The 13367-nt window shown below is 35.5% G+C and overlaps 1 protein-coding gene across 1 annotated transcript in view; it reads right to left on the bottom strand.

Annotated features, from left to right (window-relative positions):
• The window catches only part of EPHB1 (EPH receptor B1), a 430280-nt gene that overhangs the window by 99385 nt on the left and 317528 nt on the right, over positions 1 to 13367 (bottom strand). Inside the window, 2 exon segments of the mRNA XM_074302116.1 lie at positions 6841 to 6905; positions 9722 to 9830. Of these exon segments, the coding sequence (XP_074158217.1) occupies positions 6841 to 6905; positions 9722 to 9830 (174 nt within the window).

The following is a 13367-nucleotide window of genomic DNA, read 5'->3' as shown; positions in this document are numbered from 1 at the left end:
CTTTTGTGACTATCAATAGGGAGACTGGACATAGGAATGCCCACTGAATTTTTGACTTGGTGATAGAGGAAGACCTTGCCTCAAAAAACAAAACAAAACAAATAGAATGATGAGTCATAGTTACTTAATTTGGGAAATTGCCCTTTCTGAAATGGTGTGTCAATTTTTTTTCATAACTAGAAGCTACCTACCCCATAAACCTTTACAATACTTTGGTCACCAGAAGGGAGGCACTTCCTCAAACAGTGTGTATGGCCAGGTTGTTTTTAGAATCAGTGAACATGGAAGGGGCCTTTTGGTATAATTTTGCTTGAGAATCTGATATTTAAACAGACTATTTCTTTTGCCAAATCTCATTGTGTTTTGATGATATGCTCCCAGAAAACCTTGAGAAATGTCCTTCATACACACAGTTATTAATGCAGGATGTGATTTGGTTTCCAATTAAGAAAAAGAGGACTTTTGACTTGCTTTTTCTTATTGCAAATAAGAGTGGTACAGGTTCCAAATAATTACTCTTGATAGACCTGGTCCTTTTAGTGGAAGGTAGAGGGCAGAGCCAAGGAGGGATCAAAGGGATCAATTCTGTGCACCTCCTTGGCATTGGCACACTAGTTATGAGTTACAGGGGAAAGCCAAGTGTAGCGATATCGATGATAGAGCAGCAAAGATTACCTGGTAATGACTTGAAAAAATAAATACAGGCTGTGAAGGCATCTAACTTAGAGCCAGGACATTAGGCACTTTCCTAGTATTGCCTGATTATATTCATAACCTATTAGTCCCTTTAATTAAAACTCAGTCACCTTCTTCAAAGAGGTTTCTACATTTCCTCCCCCATCAGGATTTCCTCACAGTTATTGAAGTTCTTGTCACCTGTAAGATGAGGCTACCCAAGCACTGCCTTAACTGGAAGAAGGTGCTGTATCTTCACCATTGAAATTCACAATGTCAAGATAATTTTTGGTCCATATAAATGCTAGCCATTATGATTACCTATTATTAATTTATTACTTTGCCTCTTTGGTATGAATTATTTTGTTACTGTTTTATTTTTTTTTAATATATGGCTTACAAAAGTAGTCCCAACATTTTTGTTCCATGAATGTCTTTCAACAACAACAACAAATTTTATGAATCCTCAGGGTAATTTAATACACCAACCACCACAGTTTGTAATTATTCACTGCATAGAGTGCCATTAAAGAATTTTTAGCACAAATGCCTTGGACTATATTTGTGAATTCCCAAGTTCACAAGCCATTAAATAAGAACCATTTAGAATTAAAGTTAATACTACAGATATGGCCTCCCCAAAGTGGAGTATGGCAGAACTGCCATCTCCTGCAACATTCAATATATATTCATATGTATACACAAATACACATATGCACACATGTTTACAACAAATACATATGTACACATACACACATACATGCAGATCTGCATATGCACATGTCTGTTGGATACTGACATTAGGGTGAAACAATTGGAGTTAAGTGCTTTGCCCTAAGTCACAAAGTAGTAAGCCTTGAGGTGAGATTGGAACACAAGTTGTCCTGACCTCAGAGCCAGTGCTCTGTCCACTGCATCTTGATGATTGAAATGCTGACTGTAAAAGGACAAAGGGCCTTAAGAAAATCCTAATTTCTCTAGTGACCTCCAACCTTTTGCGTAACTACTTAGGGGAAATCTCAAACTGAATGTCCCATAACTCAATGTGTCTAAAACTGAACTCATTATCTTCTCCTCCTCCCCATATCATTCCCTCTTCCTAACGTTCCTGTTACTGTTTAGGGTATCACTGTTTTCTCAGTCATCCTCAGCTTCATTCTCTCTCACTCCCATATCCAATCTGTTGCTAATAAATAGTAATTTTACCTTCATAAAACATTTTACACACAACCTCTTCTCTACTCTGACATTGCCACTACCCTGGTGAGGCTCTCATCAACTCGCACCTGGAACACTGTAATATCTTCCGGTTGGCCTCCCTAATCACAAGTCTCTTCCTACTCCAGCTTACTATTCATTCATTCAGCTGCCAACATGATTGTTCTAAAATTTATCTGATCATGCTACTCCCCATCTTAACTGCATTAGCTCCAGTGACTTCATCTTCCTTTTAGAATCACATATAAAATTTTCTGTTTGACATTCAACCTTTTAAAACTTCCCCATTTTTTTTTTTTTGGTCTTCTTATACATTACCTCCAGACCCTTCATGTACTCTATGATCCAATGACACTGATTTCCTTGCTGTTCCTCCCACAAGACCCTCTATCTGCACAATCTGAACTTTTTCACTGAAGCCAGAGTATTTTCACCCACCATGTCTAGAATACTCTTCCTCTTTATATCTCTGCTTTGAACCTATTCTTTAGGTTCAAGCTAAAATCCTATCTTCTGCAATAAGCCTTTCCACATCCTTCATACTATAAGTGCTTTCCCTTTGAGGATTGTCTCTAATATATCCTGTATATAGCTTATTTGTACATAATTGGTTGCCTGTTGTCTGACTCATTTTGATTCTGAGATCCTTGAGAGCAGGGATTGCTTTTTGTTTTTCTTTATAATCAGGTGTCACCTAACACAGTACCTGACAAATAGTTGGCACTTAATATAAATTTATTGAATATTGAATAAAAATTTATGAATTTATTTCATAGAAGATAGAATATGGGATTTGTAGTCAGGAAAATATAAATTTGAATTCTGTCAAGTAACTTCTCAACCTTGGTTTCCTTATCTTTAGACTGGGAACAATAATAATAACCACAAAGTTTGTAATATTGCTTTGGGAATCAAATGAGATACTATCTCTAAATTGCTTTGCAAACTTTAAAGTGCTATATAAAGGTTAGTTTATTAGCATATTATAGTATATTATTAGTACATAACACATGTGTTATATAGCATATTATTGCACCTAAGACTATATATGCAAAAATATGTTTCACTAACTTTTTACAAAATTAGCATAGACAATATTGTCAAATGTTTGGCAGAAATTTAAATACGTTGTTTATGGTGATTCTTCATCAATCTGGGGCTGAAAGATCAACCTATTCCCTAATCCTTCCATCAAGGTTAAACAGTTTCCAACGTCTCAGCTAACTCATTGGATAAAGGCTTTTGGTCTAACGTTCTTTGCTTTCTGAGAAAGCAAATGACACAAAAATCATGAAAGATTAGTTACAGCATTTGCACAGATAAATATCAACTCCTCTGATAAGACAGAACTCAAAGGGAGAAGGAGGAACATATAAACACACTTTTTAAAAAAGTGTCCTTTTAAAGTACCTTCTATATGCCAAGTGTGTACAATGGCTAGAACACTGAGTTTGGAATCAGGAAGGCTCATCTTTCTGAATTTAAATCTGACTTTAGACTCTTCATAGTTGAGTGACCCTGTTCAAGTCACCAAACCCTGTTTCCCTTAGTTCCTCATCTGTAAAATGATCCAGAGAAGAAAATGGTAAACCAATCCAGTATCTTTGCTTAAGACCCCAAATAGGGTCACTAAGAGTCATAGATGACTGAACAACAATTATGTGCTCAGCATTGTGCTGTACTCTAGGAATACAAAAATGGAAAAAAAACACAGCTTCTCCTCTCAAGAAAAAAAATTTAATGCAAAGAACACAGATAAACAAATTCATCTTGGGATTATAGATAGAAAGCTACCCTCAGTGTCAGAAAGATCCCTGTTCAAGTCCAGTCATTCCACATTGGTTGTGTGATCTTGAGCTTATCACTTAATTTTTCAGTGCCTTTTACAATTTTCTAAGACTGTGAATTACAAAGAAGTTTCTAATCTGCATTGGCATCTTCTTTATCTGGGAGTTACTAGAGTATGAAATGTCTTCTGAGGATGACAGTGAGATGGGAAAGGGTGGCCAGGTGGATGCAAGAGGATTATGGGATGAAGGGGATAAGCAAATATACCTTAGACATCTGCCTGGATGTCCAGACATCTCACAGTCCTCTTTTTAAGAGGACTGTTTTTGCTATTGTGGCAAATTGTTACTGGACACAATATCTTTTAGGATTTCTTGTTCAAGATAATAAAATATCCCTCCATCCTCTTGTTAGCAAGGTGGAAGAATACAAAAGGTAGAATTTCACATTCGTTACTGTGTGTAGTCATTGGCTAACTTGCTTTAATTTAATTTTTTTTCTTTGTTATATTAGGAAAGGCGAGGTGCTGTTCTGGAATTAAATTCTGGTAGAGGTGAGAAGGGGGCAAAATATGCACAAATGACTGTATTACCAAAAATAAATTGTATCATCAGTGCATCCCTTTGTGTGTGTCTTGTTCATTGTAGATGCTTTTGTAGAGTACAGAATGTAATGAGGCTGGTGGTGAAAAAAGTCTTCAAAACAGACTTGGGCCCTGGAAATCTATTGCATTGATATGCAATGGGATTCCACTTGTCACCCTAGCTGATTTCCTCTATATTCCACAGTGAGGGGATTTCAAAATTGGTCATCTCACTCATTGAACTTCATGTGGCCATAATATAATAATCACAAAGACAATGATAAAAATTAACATTTATATAGTGCTTACTATATAAAAACACTTTATAATCATTATTTCATTTAATGGTCACAAAAGCTTTGGTAGTTAGATGCTATTATTATCTTCATTTTACAGATGAGGAAACTGAAGCAGATACTAAGTGACTTGTGCAGAGTTATACAACTAGTAAGTGACTGAGGTCACAATTGAACACAGGCCTTCTTGACTTCAGACCCAGTTCTCTATTGAGCCATTTAGAGCTGAAAGGAGACTGAGAGATCAATGGATCCAACTCCTTTTACAGAGAGGGAAACTGAGTCCAGGAAGTTGAGCTGATTTCTTTAAAATCATGCAGATAGTTAAGTGGCAAAGCCAGGAATCTAACCTGGGCTCCCTGACCCCAGACCTGGGTCTCAATCTCTATACTGTACTGCCTCTCATGATTTTTCCATAATCTATTTCTACTCTATCTGTGTAATTGCCTGCTATTCTTTACACAACATTCACTTTCAAATAAAGCTGCTCCATTTCTTGTAGCCTCTTCCTTCCATCTGAAGCCAGCATTGTTCCCCACTTTTACCCCTTTCTGCCGCACAACATACATACAATACACATTTACTCAAATGCATCCTGCATGGGATTTAGGTAGTGGTTTGGATACATCACCAGTCTTAACTTGCCTCAGTTTCCTCATCTGTAAAATGTGCTGGAGAAGGAAAAGGCAAACCACTCCAGTATAGTTGCCAAGAAAACTAAATGGGGCCATGAAGACTCAGACATGATTAAAACACTGAACAATAACTCATCCTTCCTGGAGCCAGCAAAGCATTGAGTTCAAATGTGACTGGAAACACTATTACCTGTGTAACTCTGGGCAAACCACTTAACCTATGTTTGCCTCAGTTTCTTCAATTATAAAATGGGAATAATAATAGCACTTACCTCCCAAATTCTTGTGAGGATTGAATGAAATAATATTTGTAAAGTATTTAGCACATTGTTTGCCAAATAGTAGATGCTTAATAAATACTTATTCCTTTTCTTTACCTCTATTAGAAAAACTGAGTGAGTCCAGTCATATATTACTGAATAACTGAATTCTAGAATTTCCCCTTTCCTCAGTCAAATAAAGCGAGGAAAGGAAAAGGGTAAGTCAGTTTAATGATGTAGCAGAAAATCCCCCCCTCCTTAGGAATCATTATTTTAAGAAGTGTTTGTTTAAGTCCCATCACATCTCAGCTGTCTGTCTCTGTCTCTATCTCTCTTTCTTGAATGCTTTCTGTTCATTATGCTGACTGAGCAAAAGAAAAGTATATTGTAAATGAAGGAATTTAAGTTAGACACTGTCTAAAGGAGAAGTCCAGGACGGTACATTCTGTTAATCACTGGAACCGTTTTCTGAGAAAGGCCATGGAATTTCTCTGGAAATTGTTTAGAATAAGATGTCCATTAATCAGCCAGTAGCAATTTAGTTTTTATTCTATCTGAAAGCAGGAGAAGAGATGAAGTGATGTACTGAGGTCTTTTTAAGGCCATATTTCCGTGTTTCTGTGATTGTGTGAGTGAAACAACAATTCTACCAAAGTACTACATGTCAGACATGTTAAAGAAATATGACCAGAATTTCTCTACACTAAAGAGAATTGACATATAGGTGAAGAGAGAAGGAACAGAGCATTGAATGAAAAACATTTCTGAAAAAGTCATTTAAGAGAAAAATCCTGGAACATATAACAATGCCTTCAGCTATTTGGGCTCTCTTATATTCTTTACTTCTTAATATTTGCTGAAGATAGAAAAAAAGAGAGAGATAAAAAGAAAAGAAGATAGATAGATATAATGATCTTAATTTGGTTAATATGCTGCCCCACCCTATTGTATAAGACAAGAGATCTTATACAGCATGCTGTCTTATCCCACTGAGCTGATTTCAAGATTCATTGACTTGCAAAAGCCAATCATTTTCTACTGTAGGTGTCATAGAGGCCTGGCTATCAATGAAACAGATAATTTAAAACCAGCAGGGGTCTTCCACCCTGACAGAAATGAAGGAAATGAAGACATATAAAATAAGGAATATATAAAAGTGTGTGTGTGTGTGTGTGTGTGTTCTAGATACTTAAGGAGGACTTGGGACAATTTTGAGTGAGTAGTTATCTTGAAAATGGGAGTGTGTGAAAATAGGAGTGAACACAAATGGAATTAATGTACATGAAAGATGGCCTCCACCTTGAAGAGAGAGAGGGGACTGCTATCAGTCCTGGTAGAGGGATCCTATGTGAGTCTGGGCAGAGGAGGACTTCGTTTCTACTTACCCCGGCCTGTGCTATAGTGTTGTAGCTTATCACTATAAACAGCCTCTTTGCTATAAGCACGTTTCCTGAGAACAGAAAAAAAAAAATCTCTTAATTTAGTTAGGAGTATTATTCCAATAGCTATAACAATATAAAAGATCATTTTATTTTATAATCTATGTCAAAATGCTCAAAATCAAGGATCCAAGTCTGTGAATCTATAAACAATGTATTTTTCAAGACTTTTAAAATTCTTATTAAAGGTCTGGGCCACCACCCATCAGTCACTCATTCAAGCAAAAAAAAAAAAAAAAAAAAAAAAAGCCCAGGGTATGTAACAGTTTCTCAAAGATCAACAGAGGCCTTGACCTAGAATGAAATCCGGCTTGGAGATTTGACAAAACACTTCTCTGGGGCTGTCTATCGATCACAGCCATGCCCTGAAAAAAACAGCAAGGGCACCTAGCAGGTCACTAGCTTTGCATTAAGGAATTGCCCTTGGCTATGGAGACTGGGGTGTTTAGCCTAGCAATATTTGTGCAGCATGAGGATAAAGATGATAAAAATGGTAATAAAAACTTTTAATGATTTCAGGGTCAGTCCCATTTATATCTTTGTTTCTCCTTTTATTCCCTCTGTTACCTGCCCCATAGCCTTTTTTGTTTTCATTAGCACCTGAACCATAAGATATAATTAAGAAAGACAGGGTGTGAAACGAAAACTGGTGAAATAATGTTACATGCTGGCAGCTCAAAAAAAAAAAAAAAAATCCACCATATTTAGTAGGGAAAGCTGTCAAAATTATTGGTTAAAATGAAATTGTGTCAAGATAGAATCTTGATAAAAAGATTTAAGGGTCTTTAGTGGTCTCTAGTTTCACCCTGGTGATATCATAGGTCCTCTTCAAGAACAAAAGACTAATAACAATCACAAATTCAGTCTTCCTTACAGGAATTCTTTCAGCAACCTCTTAATCTTTGATAGAGATTTCTGTTGAATACTTCCAATGATGCAGATTTCATTCCTTCATAAGGCAGCCCCATCCAATCCTGGACAGCTTTAAAAAATCTTACTTGGGGAGGAAGGGACTAAAAATACCTTATTTTAATTTCTGTATACTCATGATAGTTCTGTTTTCTGGGGTCAAGTACGATATAATAACAACTCACATTAATATAGAACTTTTCAGTTTGCAGTATGTCCTCAGAACCACCCTGAAATGAAGGCAATACAAAATATTATCTCCTTTTTAGAGATAAGAAAATTGGGCAAATGTTTTCTTCTGTCTCAGATGAGACAGCATTTCCAAGATCAAACAAGTAATAATTGACAAAATTAGTACTTTCACTCAGTTGTGATTTTAAGGCCAAAGCTCCTTCAACTTGACTACTTTACAACCATAGCAAATACCTCTTCTAGATCATATCTTTATGTTTTTAAGAATGGTTACTGTTATCTAATGAGACTAAATTGTTTTATAGTTTAAATGCTAACTCTTTCCTTTAAGTATCCTTCCTGTGACATGATTTCAGAGCCTTCTCCTATTCTGGAAACCTTCATCTATTTCTATTTTTGTTTTTCAATGTCCATTTTAACATGTGATGCTAAAAATTAAACCTAATTTTGCTGATGCAGATTGAGTAGGTTAAAGTATATTAAGAACAGTCTTTTGTTTTGGACATTACATTTCTATTAAAATACCCAAGATTGCATTAAGTATTTCAGTGATCATCTTACATTATTAATCCTATATTAATCCTATATTAACTAAATAGAACATTTAGGTCTTAATTTTTATTTATTACTACTATATGAGGTTTTTTTCTAAAACCTCATATAGTACATATGTATATGTTTTCTTTTACAACATGATAATATGAAACTATGTTTTGCATAATTATCACATATAACCTATATTTCTAACTATCTCTGAGAGGGGTAAGAGTATGGAAGGGAAGAGAAAATTTGGAATTTAAAATTTTTTAAATGAATGTTAAAAATTGTTTAATAAGAAACTGGGAAAATAATTCAATAAAATAAAATACTTATCTTGACCACAAGATTGTCATGAAATATTTTGCTAAATGTCTTGCTAAAATCTATGTCTATAGTATTTCCCTAATTTTCTAGATTCTTTTTGATAAATTAGAATAGTTAATATAATGATGATGATGATCTTGATAGCTAATATTTTTATAGTACTCACTATATGCCAGACACTATTAATTGCTTTACAATTAGCAACTTATTTAATCCTCATAACAACCTTGGGAGGTATGTTTTATTATTAGGAAACTGAAGAAAACAAAGATTAAGTAACTGGTTCAGAATCATACTACCAGCTAGTGTCTAAGACCATATTTGAACTCAAGTCTGCTTGACTCTACCTTAATAAATCGAGCATGCTTCTCCCTTCATATGCTCACTGTTAAATTCTTGAATATTATCCAGAGGCAGCAAGGTGGCAAAGTGGATATATCATTGTGACGGAAGACCTGAGTTCCAAGATGGCCTCAGATGGGATCCTCTATGGGATCCTGGACAAAGCACCTAATCTGTCTCCTCAAATGTAAACTGGGGATAATAATAGCACCTACTTCTCGGTACTGCTGTGAGGATCAAATGAGATATTATTTATAAAGTGCTTAGTCATTTTCAGTTATGTCCAACTCTTCATGACCACATTTGGGGTTTTTTAGGCAAAGAGTTAAGGTCACACAGCTAAAAGTCTGAGATTGAATTTAAACTTGTCTTCCTGATTCTAGGACTGGTACCGTCCAGATGAAGAAACTGAAACTCAAGAAAGGTGCCTTGCTCAGACCTAATCCCACAGTATCATTTCTGGAGGTATGTCTGGGGGAAAAATGAAAAAGAAAAAAGCAACAAAAAGAAAGCCATATACCTGCTACAAACGATAGAAATGGCCACCAATGATACGATGAAAACCACTCCAGCAGCGGCAGAACCAGCAATCAGTGGCAGCTGTTCCCTTAGTTCTGACTTGTAATCATCTAGGAGAGAAAGTGCCATGAGAAATCTTTAATCCATTTGTCGACCCATACCAGCATACTAATCTCTCTTTCCAGCTGGGAAAACTATACTTACCAGCAGTCCCCACTACCAATATGGGGATATACATCCAATAAACATTGACTTTCCTTGGCCAAAGATGAATTGTACATTTTTATAAAGCAAATGTTTTCTGAAAAGACCTCAACCTAGCATTTTGTGAAGTCAAAATCATTTTTTTAAAGGACAGTTCTAGCCACATCAATTTTCTACTCAAAATTCTATTGTCTTTCTTAGGAAAATAGACTCCTCAGATTGACATCAAAAGTCTTGAATGATCTAGGACCACTTGCCTTTCTAAAATCATTTCACCTAACTTTTCTTCTCACATGTGACCTTCCAATCAATCTGTAATATTTGCTGTTTCTCAAACTTTTCTTTCTATGTCCTGTTTCTTCCTTCACTCAGATTGTATCTCCCTCCCACTTCCAGGAATACATTCCAAGTTCAAGTCTACATCTTTAAATACTAAGTTTTCTTTTAGTTTTAGCTTAGGTGCTCTGAAATATTCCCTCATCTCGAACAGTTATCAGTATGTCTCTCTTTCTTAAATCATATTGTTTTTATTTACTAGGGTCCACGTTTTAATGTTCCTTGACCTGAAGAATTGATTAATTTTGGTCATTGTATACCCAGTTTCAGAACAGTGTTTTACACACGGTGGATTACTATCTGGAATTCCACTTGAAAAGCCACTAATTAGAGTTTCATCAGTCATCTAGTCAGACTCATAGAAGCTGAGGCCTGCTGGGGCCTGAACTTCCTAGCCTTTTCACATTATAATTCTTGTTCAGTGAGAGCAGGTATCAAAGGTTTGTTTGTTTGTTTTGGTTATTGTTGTTAGTTTTTGTTTGTAAGTTTGAAAGTAGAACCATAGAATATTGAAACAAGAAAGGAATTAGAAATTTTCTAGTCTAATCCTTTTATAAATAAAGGCTTTGGTCAAATGAGATAAATGATAAAAGTTCAAGACCATGTGATTGTGTATTGAAAAAAAAATCAAATGTATTATTATGGCTTTAATCTATGTTATGAGTTGGGACTTGAAACTGACCATTTGACACCTATCCCAATGTTCTGTCCACTATATTGTGCTATCTTACATAGGGCATGTTGAATCATAGATACAATTGTTCTTAATTTCAGGAACACCTGGGTTAAATGTGGGTAATATATACTGATTCTGTGATTCCGAGTAGATTTTAGAACCTATTCATGCTCTAGGCAACTTTCCATCTGCAGAGGAGGTAATCTGAATTTGTAGAGGGAATTCTCTACCCAATAAAATACCAGGTTTAGTCCCTTTCTCTATATAACTCTTAGGCTTCTAAAGTATTTTCCCCACAATTAACCTGAGAAGTATTTTTACAAGGATTATTTTCATTTATTAGTTCTGCATCTGTGGCTCACTTGTTCAGTCATACAAGTAATAGATTTTAAAGGTGAGATTTGAACCCATCTCTTTTCAACTTCAAGTTCAGTGCTAGCATCATTAAGCCACATTGCCATTCCTTATGTTAATCCCTCCCCCTCCCAACACTCCCCCCCACAACTTTAATTACATGGACAATTGCATCAACATTTAAATTTACTTTAGTCAGGCAAGTCTAGTTTTACATCAATGTGAATATAATTTAAGATGATCCATGTAAACCTCAGTAGTTGGTGCAATTCAATATGTATATTTTTTTAATTTAAAATTTTAATTAACTTTTTGTCAACATACATTTTTAAAGTGCTTACTATGTTCAAGGATGCAAAACAACCCAGCTCCTTCTCATGAGCAATTTAAAATCTAATTGAAAGTACATGGATAAAGTACATAGATAGATAACTGCCCTCAAAATCAGAAATCCTGCTTCTGACACATAATGCCTGTTTGACCTTAGGCAATGCTCTAGGCAACTGTTTAGATCCCAGATTTTGTCTTCTCTAAGAATGTAAATCCCCAAAAAAGTGCTGATCTGCAGCATTGGAAGAGGAATTTCCCCATTTTGGAGTTCCCTAATCCAGAGCTAATTGTCTATGTAAAAGGAACATTATTTATGACACTAACTGGGTGATCCTAGGCAGGTCACTAAACCTAAATTTTATCTACAGAATAATTACATTGGACTAGATGATGTCTTCAGTTTCTTCTAACTCTAAACTAAATTAGACGAGCAGAAACATCTGGGACAATCAGGAAAGGCCTCTTATAGAACATAGTCTTTCAACTAACCTTTAGGTGGAGCTTGGGTCTTCAGGTGGGAAAGATGAGGGAGAACATTTTAGGAATAAGGGGTGGACCTTTATGAAATCATAGAGACAAATGATGGAATGGCATTTTTGTGGAAAGATATGTTGGAGTGATTATGAGAAAACATTGTGATATGGCAAACAAAAATAAATGCTGTTAAAATGAATCTTTCAAATCAGTTATAAAGGGAGGGAATGAAAACCATAACAAGATTAATGAACTACCAACACAAGAGATAATGGGGAATAAGTTACAAAGCAGAAAAAGGGCAGAACCAAGAGAAGAGGGTTAGAGAATCAGGGGTTAGGATACAGAGGGGAATTTCAGAGTTCAAATTCTTGGACCTAGAAACAATTTGGGGTGATACTGAGGTCTGAAGGTAAGCATTCCTCTGGGTAGCTAAGATTTAGATATAAGCAATGTTTATATAGTTGAGGAAGTTGAAGAATTGAGAGATCAGAAAGATAGAAGAGTCATATATCTGAATTCTGAAGTCTCTGAGGATGGGGTTAGATTTGGGAGTAGAGAAGAAGACTGTAGTCCAGGTACTGAAATGATTAAAGAAGGGGGGGAGGGGGCAGAAGATTTATTCCATTGCTTAATATATAGCAATGAGAAGGATCAAGCCTGAGTAATATAATCAATTGACAAGAAGTTCAGAAAGAAATGGTTTAGTATAACTAAGAATAATATCTCCAATTTAACCATTTTTCATTTTTCTCCCTATTGACTTTATTCAACTTATCTGTCAACTTGAAGAAGAATAGCCTTCTTGAGAGAATATGTTACTTTTTTATTTTTTAATCTAGTAGGAAATAGTTCTCAGGGTCTCTCAGGGTCATATCTTTCACCTTGATGACTGGGTAATTCCATGAAGCCAATGCGTATGTAAAGGCTTAAAAATTCTGGGAGAGAAGGGACTGGAACTTTTAGCATCAGGAAGGCTCCTTAATACATTATCCTATTTCAGTTCTCTAGCCTTTCCCTTTTTTCTAAATGGAAATAGTATTCACCTAAAATATACCTTTAAAAAAATGTTAGATAAGAGTTCAAGATCAATATCCTGCCTTGGCTTTCTTTTCTGCTTCCTATAAAAGCTAAAATGCTTAAGGAATAAGGCTGATTGGATCTCAGTTGATTAATTTGAATACCTCAAAGGAAGACTCTGCTAAGCCTCTACTTAAGGAAAAGGCATCTGAACACACAAAATAACCATTGGCAAAGCTACAAAGAAAGAAAA

The sequence above is a fragment of the Sminthopsis crassicaudata genome, chromosome 3 (assembly GCF_048593235.1).
Source record: "Sminthopsis crassicaudata isolate SCR6 chromosome 3, ASM4859323v1, whole genome shotgun sequence".
Lineage (NCBI taxonomy): Eukaryota > Metazoa > Chordata > Mammalia > Dasyuromorphia > Dasyuridae > Sminthopsis > Sminthopsis crassicaudata.
The sequence above is the reverse complement of the archived record's forward strand: the minus strand, read 5'-3'. Positions and strand labels throughout refer to the sequence as shown.